This window comes from Zeugodacus cucurbitae, chromosome 2 (genome assembly GCF_028554725.1).
Source record: "Zeugodacus cucurbitae isolate PBARC_wt_2022May chromosome 2, idZeuCucr1.2, whole genome shotgun sequence".
Classification (NCBI taxonomy): domain Eukaryota; kingdom Metazoa; phylum Arthropoda; class Insecta; order Diptera; family Tephritidae; genus Zeugodacus; species Zeugodacus cucurbitae.
The window spans coordinates 35,652,204-35,679,768 of NC_071667.1; the positions used below are offsets into that span (position 1 = coordinate 35,652,204).

At 36.1% G+C, this 27,565-nt stretch overlaps 1 protein-coding gene across 5 annotated transcripts in view; it reads right to left on the reverse strand.

Moving 5' to 3' along the window:
• Positions 1 to 2,953: 2,953 nt before the first annotated feature.
• Positions 2,954 to 27,565, reverse strand: part of LOC105220076 (neprilysin-3) — a 307,341-nt gene continuing 282,729 nt past the window's right edge. For all 5 annotated transcript variants that reach the window (XM_054226090.1, XM_054226088.1, XM_054226089.1 and 2 more), the window contains one exon: positions 2,954 to 3,647. In XM_054226090.1, the coding sequence (XP_054082065.1) occupies positions 3,548 to 3,647 (100 nt within the window). In that variant the 3' untranslated portion in view covers positions 2,954 to 3,547. The remainder of the gene's footprint in view (positions 3,648 to 27,565) is intronic.

The following is a 27,565-nucleotide window of genomic DNA, read 5'->3' on the forward strand; positions in this document are numbered from 1 at the left end:
TATGCTAACTCATTTCAGTATTTTGGTCATTGTTATAATCATAATTATAACTCTTAAAATTCGGACACGAAAAATGGCCAAAATCACTATTCAAAACGCGGACGCGATTCATATGCCGACCAGCAAAGTTTCAAGGCATAAAAGTCTTAACGACATACCATACTTTTAAAGACCAATCGGGGACGATTGGAATTTCGGAGGGAGGAGTTAACACAACATAAATTCGCTGACAACAATGTCTGCATAATTTGGAGTCAACTTACAGTTGAGACTCCTATTGCACTTTTAGCTTAACGGAATGCGCTACACGCGCATCCGCTCTCCCAATTATTAGGTAGTTGAGCGAAACACGCGCAAACCTAATTCTGATGACTAGGCAATTATAGGACTCTGGCTTTGCTTCATTATTACTAACAGTAGAATTAAGTTTTCAGTTTGGAAATAAAGCTCAACAGAAGCACATAGTGCTGAAAACAAAAACTCATTGTTTTAATTTATGTTATATGACCCCATCCAGACAGGCTTGTGGTGAAAAAACTCGACAACTCCAATAACATTATTGCTGTGCAGTAATGCGTCTGGTGATTTTATGATCAAGCCAATGTTTATTAACCGATCATTAAATCCAAGATGTATGAAAAAATGCAGCAAAAACAACCTTGAAGTGTATTGGAGAGCCAACAAAAAATCATGGACGACTGCCAGGTTATTTAATTATTGACGTAGAAAATTATTAAAAAAAAGAACTTAGCATTTAAAGTTTTACTACTTTTAGATAATGCGCCATCCCATTTGACTGATTTAAGTCATCCTAATGTTCAAATCGAATTTATACTGCCCAACACCAAACAAACTTCAATGAACGATTTTTTCAAACCAATCGTCGAAAGGATGTTTGTTGTTTTGTTTTTGTTTAACTAAATGGTGTGCTATTAAATTACATTCAGTGTCCTAAAAAATTGTTCACGAGTTTGAGAAACAAAAAATATATAAAAAACTACAAACTCGTTAAACCGTAGACCCAGAAAAAAACGCTACATAGACTAAAATTAAACATCAAATATATTTATTGAAGTGTTTTTGTCTAGGACATATTGATTAATTATTTTAATCTTTAAAACATGTGAACAATTTTTTGTGGCACGGTTCTGTATGTTCTTATGACTCAACAAATAAATACACAAAATTATATTAAGTACATCTTTTTACTACACAAATTCCAATATTTTTTTTGAATTTTTTTTACTTTGGAACCAAACTCTGATTTTTGTATGGAGTTAGAGTTTCCTACAACGCGATTTCCTATAACGCGGAGTTTTTCAGGAACCTATTCACCGCGTTGTAAGTGGTTTACCTGTATACTATTGAAATTTACTCATATCACCCACATTGAAATTTCTCAAATAGTATACCACACTAATACCAATTTATTTCGCAGAGACTGCAAGGCGGCCGGGATGTTAAGTCCAAACAAATACTCCTCTGCATTACTCTCCGAAATGTAACAGAGAAGTAATGCGGAGGAAAGCAACTGCCCCAACTTCACCTATCAGTATCACTTTTTATATAAACACAACATTTAGAAAAATAGAAAGTACAACACCCAAACCCCAACACAAAAATAAAGAGAATAGCAAAGTAACAAACTCAATACACTAAAACGCAAACATCAAAATATAACTTGAAGTGATAAACAGAAAACTCAAAAATACATTCCACATACTTAACACTACCCAAGAAGCAGAAATCCACACAGAACACAACTAGTTACGATACACTAACACTTATTATAACTACTTAAACACAAAACAATTAACAAATATTGTTAACCCACATACGCACTTATATACATTTAATGTAATATATGTTAATACCGATTTATATAATTATTTTATATATATTTTTATATTTATTTAACGTTCAACGTTGACGTTATAAAATATTTTATAACGTTCACTAACTATTTTTCTTCAAACGGAATCGGCCTCATCGCCGACTTAACCTAACATATAAATATTAAAATAAAGTATGTAATTAATACTGCACTTCTTAGTATATAAATTATATACATATAACATCTTTACTGTATGTAAATGTTGATGTTGATGCTTATGAGAACTTCGATTCATTTGCTCTTAGTTTTAGGCCATAGCCAGTGTGCCAACGCACAAATATTTATAACAAAACAATAAAAATTTACATTTAATAATAACAACCTCGTCGCCTATGATTTTGTTTATGTGTTTATGATTAAATCTGAAGTAAATAAAAAAGCTTTAATTTCTTACAAGAAAATACGTATTTAAATTTTATTTTATTTTATAAAGTTATATTTATAACAAATATTTTTTCTATGTTGGTTAAGTATAATTAAAATATGTAACCTTTCTATTTATATGATTTATATAGGTGGAAGCCATTACTATTTACTAATCACTCTCTTGGTCTAATACACCTACAAAAAATTTGAGAACAATATTTGTCGGTGTTTTCTGAGCCTATAAGAAGCTTGCGTGCACATACATATGTATGTATAAGGTGCAAATCAATTCAATATTTAAAATTCATAATATGTGCTGAATAAGGTTAGGAAAAGTTTTCGATAATTTTTCGTAATACTGCTAATTTACAGCACTTATCTCTAATTGTGCCAATGTTTATGGTATTCAGAAGGACATTTAATTGTTAACTTTGCAGTCATTTCACCAAATTTAGTTACCTATTTTCTGGCATATATGGCACAAGAAGTAAGAAGGTCTCGCGATATTTAAGAATTAAAGCATTAATTTTTTTCAAGTATTCTAAAAACTATACAAATTGTTGCATATGACTTCAATATTCGAAATTGAGCATGCAATAAAATCTGCAAGAAGAGCACATATCATATTGCGGGGTCTTTAAATATGGGCTGAATTCATTAAAATTTAGTACCAACCCATGTCTCATGAAAGTAATTTGCTCACGTACTATCAATTAAATATATCATCCATGTATTAGATATCAAATCAATCAAAAGGGCGAAAATCATTATGTGTATTAGGTATATGGGCTACGTTTTAAAACATTTTAAATATCATCCATTTACAATACCTAGTTCCTAAAAACGTTTGTAATAAGTTTTATAAAGATGTCTCAATTCTCACTAAAGTTATTGCTTCTACGGACAGATAGATGGGGAGCTGGTTATACATCATTTTGGTATTCTTGTTATATTTAACCCTATATTTATCTCCATTATGTTTAGGTGTTGCAAGCAATGGTTAAGATAAGTGTCCTGGGCAACTTGTTACTTTAAGTTGAAATCTCATTCATCAGTAACCATTTGATATAGTTTAACGTTATTTGGATATCTAGACATTATTAGACAACTAGTTCCCATAAGGCGAAATTTTAAAATACACCAATTCTTACAATTTAGACGAAATACTGCCTTTTATTTAAATGGTTCAAATCGGAAGATAGAATTATATTAATGCTCCTTAAATACCAAATGTAAAGAATCTTAATAATTCTGAGACTTGCTGCAAGAAGTGCTAGCAATACAATTTTATAACACATTACATGTTTTTTGGCTGTACATCACAGAAGCGGGAGGGCATTTGAATACTTCCGATGCACTTCCTCCTTGAGCAATCAGCCATATTAATCTAAAAAGATAAAACATAATAAATGTTATTATTGGATACCTTATAAATATTTACAAGTATTTATTTATATATTATATATAAGAAGATCCATTAGTACCAAATTTCTTAAATGTGGCAAATAAGTAGCATTGCGAAAAATAGCAACACATGAGGACTGTTCAAAAAATAAGGTGAAACGATTATAATTTTTTTTATTTTTTATGTTGGTACACTCGTCTCGAAAATAAGTTTTCATTTTCAATCTACAGCCCATATAATTTCTTTGTGAGAAGCATAAAAGTCAGATGTGTTTGAAGGGGACAAAATAGAAATTAAGGAATAAACAGTATGGAATGTAAAACATATTATATTAAAATATAAAATATATATTGATAATTAAGTTTTAGATATAAATATATATATATATATATGTCGCTTGACGCAACACCGACCACCTTGACAGGATCAGTTTCCTTCAACCTATATTAGAAGCAAGGCCAGTTTGTGGATGGGACGCTTAATTGTGTCCGTCTTGATCGCCACGTTTGCGACTCGCACCTTGCCGTCTTGCCCTTCGACGGTTGCGACGATTCGTCCGAGAACCCACGTGGATGACAACAAGGTCGTTGAGGTACAAGGGGTGAGAGTTGAGGATGGTCTCCACTTCGGCCAACAGTGTTGTTAGCTCCTCTGCTGTGAGTAGCGCGTTGCCGATTACGCGAATGATGTGGTGTTTGGCGGACTTCACCGCGGCTTCCCATAATCCGCCGAAGTGCGGCGCCCTCGGTAGTATATAGGTGAACTTCAACCATTCGTCTGCGACGAAACCCTTCATCTCTGGAGCCACAGCTAGGAAGGCCTCCTTCCAGTTCGCGTAGCTTGCGGTCGGTGCCGATGATGCTCGTGCGTTGTCGCTGAATATGGTCTTCGGCATTCCTCGACGTCCAATGAACTTTTTTAGGGCGAAAATAAATAAATTAGATGATAGATCCGAAACTAATTATAAATGTACTACTTTGGAAGTGAAGCAAACGAAAACTGCTATATAAGTTTTTACGGGTGCTCGACTGCGTATTTTAAATGTTGTATATATCGGACCACAAAAATCTCCGCCACATATCAGTCGAAGTCTTTCAACTGGAAAAATTTCCCATTTATTTCGTTGTGCAACTTCGGCTTATAATGAAAACAATGTATACAGTTTCGTACAGTTCTATTGTAAACTTCTCGGGCATTAATTATTCATATGCGTTCTCGAAGAAGCAACAAACGCTTTAGCCCCAGTGTGGTGATTTCGAATGTGCAGGAACCGTAAATATGTTACCAAGTGCGAATTTCTATTTACTAATAAATTTGGCATCGTATGGGAGAGGTGCATTTAATAGGCGATTTTCTATTCGGATTAATTTGAACGAAAGCGACATATCCAAGTAACGGGTTGAGTTTTTGCAAATTTGCGGGTAGGGTGGTATGCAATTTTTTAATAACATCCGAAAATTTTGAATGTTGAACCACCTGAGCAATTTTTAAAAAACTCAAGTTTAACTCATTTGAAGTCAGATACTGGAGGATTTTGGTGGTCGTCTGATCCATCGTAATATATAAGCAATTTTTTATAAGAAGAAAATTTTCCAATAAGATCCAATATTGATGTTCCTCAGTGGTCGAAATTACTTCAATTCGTCCACGTTACAACCCCGAGATACTTGATCCGCAGGATTTTGTTTTGTTGGCACATGCCGCCAATGTCAATCAGTCAACTCTTGGATTTCGGACACTCAATGAAAAACGATTTCAGAAATGAATAGGATCAATAAGGCGAGCAGAAACTGATGATGTTTCGTTTAGTGGTTCGCAGATCATTAAAAGAAACTTCTTCACTACTTGAAAGCTCTAGAGACTCGAAATTTTCGGATCCTGTTAATTAGTCATCAACATAGAAGTCTCTTTTAGTGGACAATGAATCGAGTGGATATTTAATTGTATTGGCATCGCTGAGCATTTGCAAACACCATATTGCAAGAAATGAGGCAGGTGCAGTGCGTAAGTAACGGTGGTAAGGCGAAAATTTTGAATTTGGTCTGAAGGATGTTCTCTCCACACAATAAGCTGAAAATTTCTGTCTTCTTTATGCATAATTATTTGACGGTACATTTTAGTGATGCCCGCTGTTAGTGCATATGTACTTATATAAGCAAAGCCGTAGAAGAGTTGAGTATAACTCTTTTTGAATGGTTGGACCTACCATCAAAAGTTCGTTAAGCGACCGAGTAACTTACGGTCAACTTTAAAAGGCATTCTGACTTGACGACGTCGTGAAGGCAATGCTTGAGTTGTATTAGAGAAAAAATGTTCACATTTTGAAGGTAATTCTTCTATAGCTCAAATAGTGGACTACTGAATCTATTGACGTTAAGTTTTTTTCAGCTTAGCACAATGAGCTATATAATTTGGGAGGAGAACTTAAATTGATGGCGTGTTTGCCAGGCACAATCCACCCTATAAGAGTTTTCTGAAGTGTTGGTTGGTTAGGACCATTTTTAATTTGACCTACAGCTAACAGATCGAAAAATGTTTCTGCAGCCCATAAGATATCAACTTTTTTAGATTTGTTGAATTCTGGATCCGCCAATTCAGTATTGTGCTGGATTTTCCAGCCATTAACATTGATATTATGGTCTGGATGAATCAACTTGACGAAATACTACGAAAATTCATAGTTATTTACCCGCGACTTAACAAACACGCTTAATTTAGCCCCCACTTTCGTATTGGAATTGCCGATTCCAATTACGCTTAACGTTTTGTGTTGGCGTCGAATCCGCAACTTCTTTGCCAAGTCCTTCGTCATGAAGTTGACCTGGGAGCCTGAGTCCAGCAACGCTCTCGAAGACAGGTATTCTCCACATCTGGTCCTTACATGAATAACTGCTGTCGCCAACATCACCTGATCCGGCATTCTCGCTGTATGCATGGCGAATGATGTGCAGCGGGGAAGGAATCTGGAGACTGCTGCAACAATGTGTGATGAGATCGATTGCATACTCGACATCGATCCGCTCTGCTCTTGGAGACGGTATGCCCCTTACGCAAGCAATTTATGCATAAGGGAACCGATTTGACGAACTCGAATCTCTGCTGCACCGGAAGCGCCTTAAAAGTGAGCAGACAGTCAAATAATGGTCCTTGGATTTGCACTGCTGACAATGCGGCTGTCCCGTATTTGCAGCAACTAGCAGCGGTTTGGTCCTGTCCTTAGGAAGTGGGCGTGGCTCCGCCACCAAATAGGTTTTTTGGATATATTTCGCAAACCAATAGAGCTATATTAACCAAACTCTGCAGTCGGTTCCCTTACACTATGGAAATAGTTGAAATCGGATTATAACCACGCCCACTTCCCATACAAAGGTTAGGTTGAAAATTACTAAAAGTGCGTTAACTCATTAACGAAAAACGTCAGAAACACTAAATTGTACAGAATTTTACTCAGATTTTTTTACAAAATGAAAAAAATGGGCGCGGCATCGCCCACTTATGGGTCAAAACCCATATTTCAGGAACTACTCCACCGATTTCAATGAAATTCGGTTTACAACCACGACTACTTCCCATATAACTAAATTTTGAATTCCATCTTATTTCTTCACTTTATAATATGTGCATAAGGAATCAATGAAGATTGCGGAATAAAACTTTACATAAATACTGTATATGATAAAAATAATTTTAATATTCTTTGTTTTTTTTATTTGCACCACTTTCCATAATTCGCACTCGTCACCTGCTGTGGGTGCGTAGGCGATTTGCCCGTCACGTCCCTCTTGCAGAGGATGGAGCGGCAGCTCATTCCCACGAAGCAAAGTAGTGCTGGATGTATGTATGTGAGTGGCGACGTAGATGGTGATGCAGCAGCGGCGAGGGTATTGACGTTGACGTAGTAGCGGCGAGGGTGGTGATGCAGCAATGTTGACGATCAATTATTGTTATTTAAAATTTTTCACCGCAGAACCGTAATTGGCACTAGAACAGCACTTTTGAAATAAAAAGGTCAGCGAACAAGAATTTGTGCAAGCGGTCAAACGGAAATACATATAAATATATACAATCAAAGACAAAAGTTTAAATACACCCTAAAATTTCAATTTTTATTGAAACAAAGTGTTTTAACAGAAATTTAATGATGCAGTTTATTTGTAATATGTAATTATCAATAACGGAATGCAAAAAAATTCAATGTTACATAGATAACGGTAAATTAAAAAAAAACGTAAACTTACGTCGGACAAAAGTTTAAATACAACCACTGAAAAATACGTATCGCATGTTTCTTGTGGATATTTGAAGATTTAGCAACTTTTAGATTTATATTCGGCATTAGGCGCGATTTCTTCTCCAACAGTGAACAAAAAATTTAAAAAAAATTGTTCCATGTTAAAAATTTTAATAATTAAACATTTTATAAAGGAAAGTCTTACCGAGATATAGGGAAAATTGTTAATCTATCTTGTGAGAGTGTGCAAAATATTGTACGAATGTATAAAACGCTCAAATCCGTTGAAAAAACTGGGCGTCCAAGAAAGCTTTCTCGGCGGTATATTGATGTGTATTATCATCAAGGAAGTGACAAAAAATCTCAAATTAAGTGCTAAAAAGATAGCCGATATCATCGTTACAACATGGCAAAAGTGTACACCCTAACTCTATAGCACGAGCTTTACGGGAAAATAGTTTTTGAAGCAAAGTTCCACACAACAAATCTCTCAATGTATATAAGAAAAATATGCAACTTGGACTTGAATTTGAGAACAAATACAAAGATATGGATGAATTCTTTTGTAGAAGAGTCCTGATTACTGATGAATCCAAATTCAAGATATTCGGAAACGATGGTCACCCAAAAATGTGGCAAAAAAAAGGAACAGCATATCAAACCATGGTGCGTCATGGTTCGTGGATCAATAGGAGCAGCTACCGTGAGATATCTAAGGGTTATCGATGATGCGTCTTCAACTAGCAAATTTTACGTTTTTTTATGAATCTACGTAACAATGAATTTTTTTTTGCATTCCGTTATTGGTTAATTATCATTATAAATAATCCGCTTCATTACATTTATGTTAAAACATCTTGTTTCAATAAAAATTTAAATTTTTTAAACTTTTGTCTTTAACTGTATATATGCTTGTATGTATGTATAAATATATTTTTTACACTTTAGTCATTTATGACACTCACTGTACCATTTCTTTTTCGCACGTTTTTGGTTACACTCTTTTTTTTTTTTGGTTTTCCACCACTTTGTTTTTATTTTTTGTAAGTTTAGGAAGTAGAGGTAAGTATAGTAGTTTTCCGAAATAACGAATATTCATTTCAACAAAAACCGCTTATAACGAACAAGCAAATTTTTTACATTGAGTACCTTAAATAACGAACATCGGGTATTTGTAATAACTCGGTTTAACGAACAACATCAAGAAGACATATGTTAAAAGTGTTAAAAATCAAATAAAATCTTGATAAATGCAGTTAAAATAAAAGGAACTTGTAAAAATTCAAAAGAAATGTGTCAATTAAAAAAATGTGTACGAGAAAAATAATGAATTTGATAAAAAAAATTAAAATTATTGATCAGCACTTCTATTATTTATAAAGCTCCAGTTATGCATGCTTGACTTGACCTAGCCAGACTTGAGAACTGTCACATAAAATATATGTTTAATGGGCCTTGTCTGTATTTGATTACCGAACGCTTGACTTGACTTGAAATTCTGTTGAATTTAGAATTTCAAGTTACGTTGACATTTCAGAGAGTGCCACTTTGCTCTCTCCCTTTATTTTGACATTTCAGAGAGTGGCAGCTCGGTTCTTTCCATCACAGCAAAGAACGGCATTCAACAACGGCCAGCAACAAACATGAACGCACCAATAAGTAAGCAGGTACCTGCAAGCGAGCAGAAAGCGAAGAAAAACATAACGCAAGGTGAGAATGCACAAACCAAAAAAGTCCATCTCAGATTCAGATTGACCGCTACGTCAATTTTAAAAGGAAATTAAGTCCTGTGAAGTCAGCGGTCAATCCTAAAAAATTTCAAGGCGGCAAGCCAATCAAGAATAAACCAGAAGTTTTAAATGGCAACAGATTTGCCATACTAGTTTCTGATGATGATGCGAAGGGTTCCACTACAGTCGCGTATACCAAACCGCCCAATATATTTGCGCGAGCGTAGCTCAAATACTCTTGTTGCTAAATTAAGAGAAACTGTGGGTACAAAAAACTTTCACATAGTGCCTTTGAAAAAATACAATATTAATGAAACGAAAATACAGACATACACTGATGCCCGGTTTCACAGTTCGTACTTAAGTTGTTCCCAAATAAAATCTTAGCAAAGCATTGTTGCTGTAGTCGTTTGCGTTTCACAGTCTATGCTTCTTTTCTATAAAATTATATTATGATATATGGCAACACAATGAAAAACATTTGTTTACAAATGCCATCTGAAATATATGTTTGACAAATTGAAATCATTGTTGATGAAAAATAAATTTGCGACGAAAATAGATTCATTTGAATATTGGAAATGGATGGAAACAATAAGAGAACACCGAAGGAAAGAGACGCAAGCTAGTAGGGGCACCTATTGCTCGCACAGGAGAAGCATATAACCGTCAGCGAATGCAAGCAATTACAAAATTTTTTTCAGCAAACAATTTTTATTTTATATTTTTGACAAATAAGTCAATATTCAAAACAAAAATCAGCTGTTACATAAGCACTGCTTAAGTCTCCCAGTTTCAGTACTTAAACATAACTTAAGTATGAACTGTAAAACGCAATATTTCTGTTTTATCTTAAGCACAACCTAAACACGGACTGTGAAACCGGGCATGCAAATTTTATGGATGTTGTAAAGTTTTTGCCAAATAAAAACAAAAATTATTATTCCTATCAGCTGAAGAGCTCAAAGGGCCTAGCTGTAGTAATTAAAGGTCTAGAGTATACCGTAGACTCTTGTGAAATCAAAGAAGCTCTCGAAGAATGCGGGTTTGGAATTAAAACTGTTGTAAATATTTTTAACAGAAATAAAGTAACACATCCAATGTTCGAAATAGTACTGATGCCAAATACTAACCTATTTAAAAAAATGAGACCCATCCAATATATAATTTAAAATATTTACTGCACCGTAGAGTAGCCGTAGAAAAGCCACACAAAAGAACGGTACGGTACAATGCATCAACTGCCAAGAGTATGGGCATACCAAATCATATTGCACTCTACGCAGTGTTTGTATGTGTAATGTACCCTCGAGAAAAAGGATTTATATAAAAAATGCAACAATTGTGGAGGAAGTCACACTACCAACTACAGGGGTTGTCCTGTGTATAAAGATTTGAAATCGAAGGGAATTCAAGCACGGCGTAACCAAATGTTACATACTCCCCGTAATGACATTATAGCAATCACAGACCAGAATCCAAATCCTACTATTTTTAAGAATAATGCTATGCAAGGATGCTATGCAAATGCGGTAAAAGGCAGCTCTGTACAAATGCAACTACCGCAAAATCCTCCAAACGGAGGTATTGAAACTATGATACTAAATCTTACGCAATGTATGACACAATTTATGTCTACTATGCAAAATATGATACAAGATTTAATAAAATCACAGAACTAAATGCTGCAACTTTTATTAAGTAAAAAATGAGCGTTCTAAATGTATGTATGTTATCGGCGTTCAACCGTTTAGCCGGTTCACTCCTCTCTTTCCTTCGCAGTTTGGCGCCAGTTAGAGATTCCAAGTGTAACCAGGTCGCTCTCCACCTGGTCCCTCCAACGGAGTGGAGGCCTTCCCCTTCCTCGGCTTCCTCCGGCGGGTACTGCATCGAACACTTTCAGGGCTGGAGTGTTTTCGTCCATTCGGACAACATGACCAAGCCAGCGTAGCCGCTGTCTTTTTATTCGTTGAACTATGTCAATGTCGTCGTATAACTCGTACAGCTCATCGTTCCATCGTCTGCGGTATTCGCCGTTGCCATTGTGCTGAGGTCCGTAAATCTTGCGCAAAATTTTCCTCTCGAAAACTCCTAGTGTCGTCTCATCTGATGTTGACATCGTCCAAGCTTCTGCACCATAAAGCAGGACGGGAATGATAAGCGACTTGTAGAGTTTGATTTTGGTTCGTCGAGAGAGGACTTTACTGTTCAATTGCCTACTCACTCCAAAGTATCACCTGTGGCAAGAGTGATTCTGCGCTGGATTTCGAGGCTGAAATTGTTGGTGTTGTTGATACTGGTTCCCAGGTAAACGAAATTATCTACAACTTCGAAGTTATGACTGTCAACAGTGACGTGGGAGCCAAGACGCGAGTGCGCCGACTGTTTGCTTGATGACAGGAGATATTTCGTCCTGTCCTCATTCACCTCCAGACCCATTCGCTTCGCCTCTTTATCCATGTGGGAAAAAGCAGAACAAACGGCGCGGTTGTTGCTTCTGATGATATCAATATCATCGGCGTACGCCAGGAGCTGTACACTCTTGTAGAAGATTGTACCTTCTCTATTTAGCTCTGCAGCTCTTATAATTTTTTCCAGAAATAGATTAAAGAAGTGAGTGAGTCACTTGTCTGAAACCTCGTTTGGTATCGAACGGCTCGGAGAGGTCCTTCCCAATCATGACGGAGCTTTTGGTGTTGCTCAACGTCAACTTACACAGCCGTATTAGTTTTCCGGGGATACCAAATTCAGACATCGCGGCATAAAGGCAGTTCCTTTTCGTGCTGTCGAAAGCAGCTTTGAAATCGACAAAAAGGTGGTGTGTGTCGATCCTCTTTTCACGGGTCTTCTCCAAGATTTGGCGCATGGTGAATATCTGGTCCATGGTGGATTTTCCAGGTCTAAAGCCACACTGATAAGGTCCAATCAGTTTGTTGACGGTGGGCTTTAGTCTTTCACAGAATACGCTCGACCGAACCTTATACGCGATGTTGAGGAGGCTTATCCCACGGTAATTGTGGGGTCTCCCTTTTTGTGTATTGGGCAGAGTACACTGAGATTCCAATCGTCAGGCATGCTTTCTTCCGACCATATTTTGCAAAGAAGCTGATGCATGCACCTCATCAGTTCTTCGCCGCCGTATTTGAATAGCTCAGCCGGTAATGGTGTTGTACTTTCACTGCCATTCAGCAGGTCGGAGAAGTGTTCCCTCCACAATCCCAGTATGCCCTGGACATCGGTTACCAGATTACCACCTTGGTCTCTACATGAGGATGCTCCGGTCTTGAAACCTTCGTTAAGTCGCTTCATTTTTGATAAAATTTTCGAGCATTCCCTCTGTCTGCCAGCTTCTCAAGCTCTTCGTACTCATGCATTTCGGCCTCTTTCGTTTTTTGTCTGCAGATGCGTCTCGCTTCCCTCTTCAGCTCTCGGTATCTATCCCATCCCGCAAGTGTTGTGGTTGTTTGCAACGTTGCGAGGTAGGCAGTCTGTTTTCTCTCCGCTGCGAGACCACGACCAGGTTACGTTTTTATACTCTCGCAACAAAGTTGCTAGACAGTATTATAGTTTTGTTCACATAACGGTTGCTTGTAACACCCAAAACTAAACGAGTTAGATATAGGGTTATATATACCAAAGTGATCAGGGTGAAGAGTAGAGTTCAAATCCGAATGTCTGTCTGTCTGTCTGTTTTCATCGTGACCAATGAATAAGTGAGTAAAATCAAATTGTTACTATACACTCGTTTGATTCATAAATTGACGGCACATATAAGTGTAGAAATACTATGAGTTTTTTTTTTTGGTTTCGTGGAAATGAGTCTTAGTCATTTTTGATATTAGTAATATTACTCATTTTCACTAATTTGTTTGGGTCATGAGTTAGTGTGTAAATCTGTGTAAAATCTCATCTGTCGCGAAAACGGCTGAAAATGCTCACCAACAAAAGTGCCTAACGCGCCATAAGATGTTTTCACTTCAAAAATAACACTGGCCGTGCCAAAACCGGGGTGTCCGAAGTTCTTTTTCGCGAAGAACTCCTTTTTTCGTGCTTCATGCACGTTATTTTACTAGATATATGTTTTCTCCACGTAAGCCTTCTATCGAGGTGAATACCAAGATAGGTAACTTCATTCGCTTGAGGCACTAGAATATTGTTCATTTTTACTGCCGGGCACATTTTTGGCAATGTATCGTGCTTACACTTTTGTTCATTCATATTTATACGCCAGTTGGCTAGCCATTCTTCGACAGATCTTAAGTGCTCCGGTAATATTCTTGATGCTATAATGTGGCATTTGTTACGGCTCACCAAAGCTGTGTCATCCGCGAAAGTTGATGTCAAAACATTATTAGCTGTTGGAAGATCAGCAGTATATATGATGTACAGAGTTGTTTTGAATTTGAATTTTATTGAATGTTAGTAATGTAATTTCTGATATTTGAAGTGAAAAAAAGCGTAAAATGTGATAAAGTGTGTGTGATTTTATTCTTTAAAGCCGGATATCTCAAAAACTAGGCGTACCTATAATCCTATATAATTTTTAACCGGGAGGACGTCCTCTTTCCAAAGGTGCCCTCAGATCGCGGCGCCATAGGAATCGGTATTTGCCACTGTATCATAATTCCCATATCTATTAATCACCTTTTATATCACTTAAATTAATGGCTGCCGTTTATATTTCACCAAAACAGTCTTTACAAGCAATACGAGAGTTATTGTATTCAAATTTATTCATTTATTCTAAAGCTGCTTCCGCACTATTTATGATAAAAATTAATAGAAGATTTGATCATTATCCTATGATTTTGAGTGGAGATTTCAACATAAACTTTGCAGATGTCAAAAATCAATCATTAATTGAATTTTTATATGAAGAATTTGATTTAACGATGTCCAATGATCGCAATCTTAGCATAACAAAATACAAAACTACTATTGATGCAGTATTCACAAGATATATAAATAGATTTAAATCAAAATTGTTCATTTCATACTTTAGTTACCATAGACCTATTGTTTCAGTTTTAGAATTTGATGAAAATCCTGATAATAATGATGAAAATCTGATAATGATGATGTAAGAGTTGTTGAAATTATGGATGAGAATTTATAAATTTTGTATTTACTATTTACTAATATTTAATCATTTAAATAAAACCACTTCCTTCGAATATAGTTTCTATATTATTATACTTCATGTCCATTCAAAAAGTGCCCACATTGCTTTGATAAACTTGATTTTTTATGTACAACTTCTCATGTCGCGAGCGCATCTAAAAATGCTCACCCGAAAAAGTGCCCAACGCGCCATAAGTTCAAGTTTTCGTTTTATTTAGAGATTACTGTGATAATACTTTGGTGTTTTAATTATTCCTTTTTCGGTTTTTTGTATTTAGGTACCACTGCACTGCACTATCGACACTTGCATTTTATTTACCGATTATGTGCGTATATATATATATATATTTATAGTTATATATATTTATAGTTATATATATTTATAGTTATATATATTTATAGTTATATATATATATATATACGCACATAATCGGTAAATAAAATGCAAGTGTCGATAGTGCAGTGCAGTGGTACCTAAATACAAAAAACCGAAAAAGGAATAATTAAAACACCAAAGTATTATCACAGTAATCTCTAAATAAAACGAAAACTTGAACTTATGGCGCGTTGGGCACTTTTTCGGGTGAGCATTTTTAGATGCGCTCGCGACATGAGAAGTTGTACATAAAAAATCAAGTTTATCAAAGCAATATATACATATAAATTTGTACTTTTTTTATACTCTCGCAACCTGTTGCACAGAGTATTATAGTTTTGTTCACATAACGGTTGTTTGTGTCACCAAGAAATATAAGAGTTAGATATGGGGTTATATACATATACATAAATGATCAGCATGACGAGTGGAGTTGAAGCAAGTAACTTGAGTGCAAGCTGTAACTTGAGTAAAAATTGAGATATCTTAATGAAACTTGGAACACATGTTCCTTGGGACCATGAGAGGTTGCTTTCGAAAATGAGCAAAATCGGTCCACTGCCACGCCCACAAAATGGCGAAAACCAAAAACACATAAAGTGTCATAACTAAGCCATAAATAAAGTTATAACAGTAAAATTTGGAATAAAGGATCGCACTAGGAAGGGGCATATTTGAATGTAATGTTTTTGGGGAAGTGGGCGTGGCCCCGCCCCCAAATCAATTATTTCTATATATCTCGCAAACCAATGAAGCTATATAAACCAAACTTTCTGCAGTCGATTCTCTTACGTACCCCACCACACACCATTAAAATAGTTGAAATCGGATAATAACCACGCCCACCTCCCATACAAAGGTTAGGTTGAAAATTACTAAAAGTGGGTTAACTCACTAACGAAAAACGTCAGAAACACTAAATTTCACATAAGAAATGGCAAATGGAAGCTGCACTCAGACTTTTTTACAAAATGGAAAATGGGCGTGGCGTCGCCCACTTAGGGGTCAAAAACCATATCTCAGGAACTTCTCGACCGATTTCAATGAAACTTGGTTTGTAATAGTTTCCTATAGTTTCCAATAATATGTTTTGAAAATTGGCCAAATCGCATCACAACCACGCCTACTTCCTATATACCAGAACTTTGACGATCTGACGAGAAGACGATCTGAATTGTTTACTTTACAATATATAAAGTAAGCATTAGTGAAGATATCGGTGCAGAACTTTGCACAAATACTATGTTAATAGTGTGGCAGCCCCATTCTAAAAATCGCCAAAATCGGACCATAGGTTTTCAAGGCCCCATATATCGAACATGAGGACCTCGGTGCTTCTAACCTAATATTAGGTTTTCCAACTTTCAATGGACTTTATATAACATACATAACGAATATGTGGGTCAAATTGTGTATTATATAATATTAATTAAGTTAAATAAATAAATTGCGAGAGTATAAAATGTTCGGTTACACCCGAACTTAGCCCTTTCTTGCTTGTTTGTGCTTAACTTTATAATTAATAGACACGTTCAATTCTATACGGTTCGATGACGCTCCTAACTCCGAAATTGTCACTTGATATATGTTTATATTCCATTGCATTGTCAAAATAATGGCGAAATAGAAATACAAACAACTATGGAAGGGCTAAGTTCGAGTGTAACCGAACATTTAATACTCTCGCAGTTTATTTATTTATTTTTATTAGGAGATCAGACAATTTGACCCACATATACGAAATAAAATCCACTAGAAAACAAAAATTATTGTATATAGTATATGTGGACTGGGGTAATACCTGGGCCGACTTCAATAATTATTGCTACCGAGCTATATTAAATCCAAGATTTTAGGTTCACTTAACTTTGTTTAGATATCTCACATATTAACCGATGTATAAAGTCAACCGGAAGTTTGAAAGTCGGAATATGAGCTACATATATGGAGGCTAAAAGATATATTGGCTCGATTTTGCCCATTTTTTGGCAAAAACACATATTATTAGAAGAAAGACATCTCCTTCAAATTTCTTAAGGATATCTGAGATATTAACCGATATTTTCAATAAAATAGCCACAAACTTCCAGGACCTCATGTTGGATATTTGGGGCCTTGAAAAGTTATAGTCCGATTACCGATTTTATAACAGGCTATGCTACAGTATAAATACAGTATTTGTGCAAAGTTTTGTTCCAATATCCTCACTGGTGCTTAATTTATAGATTGCTAAGTGTGCGAACGAAATGGGCTTCAAAAGTGTGGTTTGGGAACCGGTTCCCAAAATGCGGATATTTTCTTACAACGCTACTCTAACAACGCGATTTTTATGAAGTTTTTTCAAATAGTTATGTTTTAATTTGAAAAAGGTTTTCTTGCCCAAATAAAACTATTTGCATTTCGTCCATACATTGATTGATACCAAACAAATACGTAATTGTGTAGTCAACGACAAAATTAGGAAAAGGGGTTTCCCCGCGGTTTTAACATCACACAACGATTTATGCTACTTTTATTTGATGTAATAATTTTTTTGTTAGCATCAATCAAAGTGTGTAAAATATTGCGTAAAATTCCAGTTAATTTATAAAAAATTTGTGAAAAAGTTGTTGTTTTTTCGTAAAAGAGTTTTGATACAATTATTTTAAGGTGAATTAGTAAGTTTCTATTAAACCTTATTTATATGTATGTAACTTTATTTAAAGGCAAACCAATTTTTAAATTTAGCCACAGAAATGCAGAATGAAAAAACGGCGTTAAAAAAATTTTTATCCATAGAATTAAAAATACAATTTTGGATCGACTTCAAAATCAAGAGAGAATAAGTTATATTGCCAGACATTTTAACTTAAATGAATCAACAATAAGAACTATCAAACAAAACGAAGAAAAAATTAAAAGTTCGGTAGCATATGGATCCTCTGTAGTCGCTCGTCCTAGACCGCAGATAATGGAGAAAATGGATCAATCACTTATGGTGTGGAGAGAAGATATGACAAAAAAACGATTGCCCTTAGATGTAAAGGAAACAGGACAATCGTCAATCGATGAAGTAGCAAGTAATGGATGATTTGGAAAGTTCAAAAAAAGACATGCAATTCACAATTTAAAATACTGGGAGAAAGTGCATCCGCAGACGCAGATGCAGCAGAAAAATACCCAGCAAGTCCGAAAAAATGTTTAAAGAAAATGATTAGCCAAAAAGGTGCGACAGGCTTGCGGTAGAAAAAAATGCCTTCAAGAACTTTTATTTCCTAAAACCAAAAAAGAGCTCCTGGTTTTAAAGTTTCGAAAGATCGAATAACATTATTGCTGTACAGTAATGCGTCTGGTATCCCCGCAAAACTAATACGGCTGTGTAAGTTGACGTTGAGCAACACCAAAAGCTCCGTCAGGATCGGGAACGACCTCTCCGAGCCGTTCGATACCAAACGAGGTTTCAGACAAGGTGACTCGCTATCGTGCGACTTCTTTAACTTGATGCTGGAGAAAATTATAAGAGCTGCAGAGCTAAATAGAGAAGGTACAATCTTCTACAAGAGTGTACAGCTACTGGCGTACGCCGATGATATCGATATCATTGGAAACAACACCCGCGCCGTTAGTTTTGCTTTTTCCCGCCTGGATAAGGAAGCGAAGCGAATGGGTCTGGTGGTGAACGAGGACAAGACGAAATATCTCCTGTCATCAAACAAACAGTCAGCGCATTCGCGTCTTGGCTCCCACGTCACTGTTGACAGTCATAACTTTGAAGTTGTAGATAATTTCGTATACCTAGGAACCAACATTAACACCGATAATAATGTCAGCCTTGAAATCCAACGCAGAATCACTCTTGCCAACAGGTGCTACTATGGACTGAGTAGGCAATTGAAAAGTAAAGTCCTCTCTCGACGAACAAAAACTAAACTCTACAAGTCCCTCATCATTCCCGTCCTGCTTTATGGTGCAGAAGCGTGGACGGTGTCAACATCCGATGAGACGGCACTAGGAGTTTTCGAGAGAAAGGTTTTGCGGAAGATTTACGGTCCCTTAAACATTGGCAACGGCGAACACCGCAGAAGATGGAATGATGAGCTGTATGTGTTGTTCGACGACATAGACATAGTCCAGCGAATAAAAAGACAGCGGCTACGCTGGCTGGGTCATGTTGTTCGAATGGATGAAAGTGCCCCAGCTCTGAAAGTTTTCGATGCAGTACCCGCTGGTGGAAGCCGAGGAAGAGGGAGACCTCCACTCCGGTGGAAGGACCAGGTGGAGAAGGACCTGTCTTCACTTGGTATTACCAATTGGCGCCAAACCGCCAAAAGGAGAGATGCGTGGCGCACTGTTGTGGACTCGGCTATAACCGCGTAAGCGGTTTCTACGCCAGTTAAGAAGAAGAATGCGTCTGGTGATTTTATGATGAAGCCAATGTTTATTAACCGATCACTAAATCCAAGATGTATGAAATAATGCAACAAAAACAACCTTCCAGTGGATTGGAGAGTCAACAAAAAATCAAGGATGACTGCCAGTTTATTTAATGATTGGTTTTATCATTGCTTTGTTCCTGACGGAAAAAATTATCTAAAACAAGTAAGGAAAGGCTAAGTTCGGGTGCAACCGAACATTTTATACTCTCGCAATTTATTTAGAGATTTACCTATATTTTCGGTGAAAAATTACCCTTAGGCACTGAGTTCTTCATGTTTGATATCAGGAGCCTTGAAAAGTCATGGTCCGATTTTGACAATTTTTCCACAAGTGATGTCACAGCTCAAATACAGTATTTGTGTAAAGTTTTATTTCGCTATCTTTATCGGTTCCTTATGTATACATTATAAAGTGAAAGAATCAGAAGGATTCAAAATTGAGTTATATGAGAAGTAGGCGTAGTTGTGAACCGATTTCGCTCATGTCATCACCACCAGTGACGCCACGCCCATTTTCCATTTTGTAAAAAAATCTCAGTGCAGCTTCCTTCTGCCATTTGCTATGTAAAATTTGGTGTTTCTGACGTTTCTCGTTAGTGAGTTAACGCACTTTTAATCATTTTCAACCTAACCTTTGTATGGGAGGTTGGCGTGGTTATTATACGATTTCTTTCATTTTTGGACTTTATAAGGAAACGGCTAAAAGAAATGACTGCAGAAAGTTTGGTTTATATAGCTTTATTGGTTTGCAAGATATATACAAAAAACCTATTTGGGGGTGGGGTCACACCCACTTTTCCAAAAAAATTACATTCAAATGTGCCCCTCTCTAATGCGATCCTATAACTTATAACTTTATTTATGGCTTAGTTATAGCTCTTTATGTGCTTTTGGTTATCGCCATTTTGTGGGCGTGGCAGTGGTCCGATTCCGCCCATTATCCAACTTAACCTTCTTATGGTGCCAAGGAATACGTGTCCCATGTTTCATTAAGATATCTCAATTTTTACTCAAGTTACAGCTTGCACGGACGGACAGACGGACGGACAGACAGACATCCGGATTTGAACTTTACTCGTCACCCTGATCACTTTGGTATATATAACCCTATATCTAACTCGTTTAGTTTTAGGACTTGCAAACAACCATTATGTGGACAAAACTATAATACTCTCTTTAGCAACTTTTGTTGCGAGAGTATAAAAAGAACTTAGCATTTAAAGTTTTACTACTTTTAGATAATGTGCCTTCCCTTTGACTGATTTAAGTCATCCTAATGTTCAAATCGAATTATTACCGCCCAACACCACATCGCTATTACAGTCTTTAGATCAGGGCATAATAGCAGCATTCAAAGCTTACTCCTTTGAGGTAATATTAGAGAAGATGGAGTCAGCAAATATTACGGTTAAAGAAGTCTGGAAACAATTTACAATTTTAAATTCCGTTGAAATTGTTGATTCGTCACTTGTAGAAATTCGTCCTTCAATACTAAAAAAAAGAAAGCACTAATTCTGGAAATATACGTTCAGGGCACTGTTTCTACACCAATAGAAGATTAATATAGTGAGATTGGCGCATGCAGTAGAAGGTGGTGGATTTGATCAAATAACAATGGCGGATATTCAAGAATTAATTGCGGACGAAGAAATAAACGAAGCAGATTTAGTGGCAATGACAAATGAAGAATCAGTTGGAGATAGCTCTGACGATCTTACCGACGTTCAAAATAAAAACTTGTTCACTAAAAAATATCGAGAAAGTTTTAAATATGGCAAAGCAGTTGGAAGAATACGTTTTGAAAAACGACCCTTTAAGTGTCAGAGCAGAAGTATTTAAACGAAATCTTCAAAACAATTTAGTTCCCTATCAAGAAATTTATAAAGATTAAGAAATAAGAGCAAACAAACAAAGGATTCCCGAATCTGATAGAGGATCAAACTTAGATTTTGAACTAGTACGAACAAAACGTTCGAAACCAATCATATGAGGTGGAATAGAAAGTTATCGTTCTATTTCGGCTTTAAATTATGAAATCTTTCAACTTGAGTATTTGACGTAGAATTGAAATTTTATTATACTCTCGCAACCTGTTGCACAGAGTATAATAGTTTTGTTCACCTAACGGTTGTTTGTGTCACCAAGAAATATAAGAGTTAGATATAGGGTTATATATTCATAAATGATCAGGATGACGAGTGGATTTGAAATCCGGATGTCTGTCTATCCGTCTGTCCGTCTGTCCGTGCAAGCGATAACTTGAGTAAGAATTAAGATATCTTAATGAAACTTGGAACATATGTTCCTTGGCACCCTAAAGAGGTTGGTTTCGAAAATGGGCAAAATCGGCCCACTGCCACGCCCACAAAAAGGCGGAAACCGGAAACCTATACTGTGTCATAACTAAGCAATAAATAAAGTTATGAAAACGAAATTTGGAACATAGGATCCCATTAGGGAAAGGCACATCTGGATGTAATTTTTTTGGAAAAGTGGGTGTGACCCCACCCCCAAATAGGTTTTTTTGTATATAACTTGCAAACCAATAAAGCTATATAAACCAAACTTTCTGCAGTCGTTTATTTTAGCCATTTCCTTATACAGTCCAAAAATGAAAGAAATCGGATAATAACCACGCCCACCTCCCATACAAAGGTTAGGTTGAAAATTACTAAAAGTGCGTTAACTCACTAACGAAAAACGTCAGAAACACCAAATTTTACATAAGAAATGGCAGAAGGAAGCTGACTGAGATTTTTTTACAAAATGGAAAATGTGCGTGGCGTCAAAAGTAAAGTCCTCTAAAGCTCATTATTCCCGTCCTGATGTATGGTGCTGAAGCGTGGACGATGACAACATCCGATGAGACGACTCTTGAGGTTTTCGAGAGAAAGGTTTTGCGCAAGATTTATGGTCCTCTAAACATTGGCAACGGCGAATACCGCATACGATGGAACGATGAGCTGTACGATTTATACGACGACATTGACATAGTTCAGCGAATAAAAAGACAGCGGCTACGCTGGCTAGGTCATGTTGTACGGATGGAAGATAACACTCCAGCTCTGAAAGTATTCGATGCAGTACCCGCTGGAGGAAGCCGCGGAAAAGGACGACCTCCACTCCGGTGGAACGACCAAGTGCAAAGTGACCTGGCTTCACTTGGTGTTTCCAATTGGCGCCAAAAAGCAAAAAGGAGGAATGAGTGGCGCGCTCTGGTGGATTCGGCTATAATCGCTTAAAGCGGTTCCTACGCCAAATATATATATATATATATGTTTTTATGACTTAACAAATAAATACACAAAATTATATTAAGCACATTTTTTTACTATACAAATTCCAATATTTTATTGAATTTTTTTTTTTTTACTTTGGAACAAAACTCTGATTTTTGTATGAAGTTAGAGTCTCCTAAAACGCGGAGTTTTTCAGGAACCTATTCACCGCGTTGTATGAGGTTTACCTGTATAAATAAAGTGGGCGTGGTTGTGAATGGATTTTCAAACTATGCTATTGCAATGCCATGAAAATGTTATAAACCGATTTTTCTTGAAATTGGTCAAGTAGTTTCTGAGATATGGTTTTTGACCAATAAGTGGCGGAACCACGCCCATTTAAAATTTTGTACAGAAATTTTAGTGTTGCTCTTCTGTACGATTTTTACCATGAAGTGTAAGGTTTGTGGTGTTTTTCCTTACGGAATTAAAGCACTTATATGTAGTAGTTTTTCACATAACTTTTGTATGGAAGGTAGGTAAAACTAAACGCGTTAGATATTGGGTTATATATATCAAAATGATCAGGATGACGAGACGAGTTAAAAGCCGAATGTATGTCTGTCCATCCATCCGTCCGTCTGTCCGTGCAACGGATAACTTGAATAAAAATTGAGATAACTTAAAGAAAATTTGGAACACATATTCTTTGGTGACCTGAGGAGGAAGATGGGCAAAATCGGACCATTGCCCCGCCCACAAAATGGCGAAAACCAAAAACCTATAAAGTGTATTAACTAAGCCATAATTAAAGTTATAAAAGTAAAATTTGGAATAAAGGATCGCACTAGGAAGAGACATATTTGGATGTAATTTTTTTGGGGAAGTGGGCGTGGCCAATGAAGATAGCGGAATAAAACTTCACAAAAATAGTGCATATCATCTCTAGCTTCACTTGTGAAAAAATTGTCGAAAACGGACTTTTCAAGGCCCCAGATATCGAACATGTTGGACTCAGGGCCTAATGGTAAATTTTAACTAAAATATGGGTAAATCTCTCAGATAATTTAATGTGTGTGTGTCTCTGTTCCAAAAATTATTAAAATCGGGTCATAACATCTAGCTCCCATATACCTAATTATAGGTTTTTCAAAAATACGGTGGGCTTTATTCCGCATATATGTATTGGTTAATATGTGAGATATCTTAGCAAAATTAAGTGAACGTATAGTCTTGGATATAGTGTACCTTGATGATGAAAATTAATGAAATCGGTTCAGAAATTTCCTCAGCCCTCATATCAGTATATGACGATTTTCGTTATTCTATTAAACATTATGCCGAATTTATGGATAATTTGTGTGTTATCTTAATAATATTTCGTCAATAAATAGCGAGAGTATAAAATGCTCGGTTGGTCCCGAACTTAGCCTTTCCTTACTTGTTTTATTTATGGCTTATTTATGGCACTTTATCTATTTTCGGTTTTCGCCATTTTGTGGACGTGGCAACGGTCCTATTTCGCCCATCTATGATAGCAACCTTCTTATGACAAAGAAGACATATGGTTTCCATACTACAATGTGTACTACAATAAAAGCTCAAGACACCATGTACCACGTATAATGTGGAAAAACAGTTTTATAATACCTTTGGATAAAAGTGGTTTTAGATCATCCGTTGAGAACTATAGGGGTATAGCACAAATGTCAGCTATACCCAAACTTTTGGAAGATATTACCACTGACCAAATAACTTTCTCGATTTCTTCTTTAATTTCATTTTCTCAACATGGATTTTGTAAAGGGAAATCAACAGTAACAAAAGTACTTGAATATGCAAAGCATGTATCAATGCGTTTAGAGACAACAAAAATACTGATGTTATTATGATGTTCGGTAGAATAAACCACTCAAATCGTTTTCAACCAAGACTTCTTGAATGGGTATTTCCATATCTTAGTAATTGAAAACAACAAGTTATATTTAAAAATACTTTATCTGATTCAATTAGTGTCCCTTCAGGCGTTCCACAAGGTACTCATCTCGGTCCGATTCTGTTCTTGCTATTTATTAATGATATACCTTCCGTAATTAAGTTTCCAAACATTTTATTATATGCGGATGATATAACGAGAGAACTGAGTTACAATCGGATTTAAATAATTTAGTTGTTGGTGTCACAAAAATGATATGCCACTGAATCTTAAAAAATATAAAACCGCGTGCTTTTCCCGTAGGCCTATATCCATTCCTAAGTTGGGATTCAAAATTGAATCCGTATACTAGTCGTTTAGACCTAATAAATCTACCTACACTCACTAGTCGTATTCCCTACGCTAGGCATAATATTCCTACTAAAACTACTGAATGGTTCAGTTTGTAGTTCATTAATTTTGTCTGATATTAAGTTTAATGTCCCATTTTGTTCATTTAGGCAGTTTACACCATTACTTTTAAAATCTTCTATAACAAATTTTAAATTAAACGAACCATTGCGCCGAATATGTCATGATTTTAATTCCCATTCCAGCACGATTTACCGATATTTTCGGTAAAAAATTAACCTTAGGCTCTGAGTTCTTCATGTTCGATATCCAGGGTCTTGAAAATTTATGGTCCGATGTCGTTTATGAGTGACGTCACATATCAAATACAGTGTTTGTGTAAAGTCTTATAGCGCTATCTTTATTGGTTTTTGTATTATTTATTATAAAGTGAACGAATTAGATGAAATTTAAAATTGTACTATAGGGGAAATAGGCGTGGTTGTGAACGGATTTTGCCCATTTTCGATCGGTAATATCATAGTATCAAGAAAATAACATGTATCATATTTTATTGAAATCGGTGGAGTCGGTTAGGGAACCAAAGTTTTCGTAATATATGTATATAAAAAACTTATTTGGGAATATGCCCCTCTTCATCGTGATCCGCTGTACAAAATTTGATTTTCATTGCTATATTTGTGGCTTAATTATAGCTCTTTACAGCTTTTCTTTAATGCCATTTTGTGGGAGTGACAATGGTCCGATTTCGGTCATCTGCAATACCAACCATCTCAAATAACCGTAATTGAATAAAATTATTATACTCTGTGCCACCTATCGAAGACACACGATGTCGGTCAGAACGGCTTTGGTTCCACAATCCGCAAATTGTTTTTACAGGATGTTTTCAATGTCGGTCCGAACATAATTTAATCTGTTTCGTGACATTGTTTTTGATAAAAAGGGTTCAGCCAAGTTTTCACTTTCTAAAGTTAAAAATTCGTCGGTATTGAGTTTGTATTTTTACAGGTGTTTCATTTAATAAAGAACAAGCTTATTCCGGAACAACGTTTATTGCTGACATATATACAGCGCAAATTGCTGCTAAAGGTGGTCGAAATTTAATCGTTTATTTGCAGTGACTACCCGCTGATCAATTGGCCGACAACGCCATCATGTGCATCGGATATTTATTTCAGTTTCGTTTTAACATCTAACATTCCATCTGTAACCACCATATTGGACGGAATTACGAATGGATTACAATCACATATTATTAATTTGTTAACTACTTTACTACAGTTTTATTCGTTTTATATGTATTATATTTATATTAAAAACAAGTAAGGAAGGCTAAGTTCGGGTGTAACCGAACATTTTATACTCTCGCAATTTATTGATGTAATTTTATAAAGATAACACAATTCGACCCATATATTGGGTATAAAGTTCAATAGAATAACGAAAATCATCATAAATAGTATATGGGGACTGAGGTAATTCCTAAACCGATTTCACTCGTTTTCACCACCAAGATACAATGTATCGAAGACTATCCGCTCTCTTAATTTAATATTACTTATAATTAGGTGTATGGGATCTGGGGGAAGTTATGACCCGATTTTTACCATTTCAGGTACAGAGAGAAACTGTTATAAGAAAAAAAATCAGAGGGAATGAATTACATTAAGATATCTGAGGGATTTACCTAAGTATATATTCGGGGAAAAATTACCCTTAAGCACTGAGTTCTTCATGTTCGATATCAGGGACCTTGAAAAGTCATTGTTCGATTGTGACAATTTTTTCACAAGTGATGCAACAGATCATATACAGTGTTTGTGTAAAGTTTTATTTCGCTATCATCATTGGTTCCTAATGTATATATTATAAAGTGAAGGAATAAGATGAAATTCAAAAATGAGTTATATGGGAAGTTGTCGTGGTTGTGAACCAATTTCGTCCATTTTTCACACGTGTCATCAGGGTGTCAAGCAAATATTATATACCGAATTTCATTCGAATCGGTCGAGTAGTTCCCGAGTTCATAAGTTGGCGATGCCACGCCAATTTTCCATTTTGTAAAAAAATCTAAGTGCAGTTTCCTTCTGCAATTTTTCCTGTAAACTTTAGTGTTTCTGACGTTTTTCGTTAGTGAGTTAACCCACTTTTAATAATGTTCAACCTAACCTTTGTATGGGAAGTGGGCGTGGTTATTATCCGACTTCTTTCGTTTTTGGACTGTATAAGGAAATGGCTAAAATAAACGACTGCAGAAAGTTTGGTTTATATAGCTTTATTGGTTTGCGAGTTATATACAAAAAACCTATTTGGGGGTGGGGTCACGCCCACTTTTCCATAAAAATTACATCCAAATGTGCCCCTCCCTAATGGGATCCTATGTTCCAAATTTCGTTTTCATAACTTTATTTATGGCTTAGTTATGACACTGTATAGGTTTTCGGTTTCCGCCATTTTGTGGGCGTGGCAGTGGACCGATTTTGCCCATTTTCGAAAGCAACCTCCTCAGGGTGCCAAGG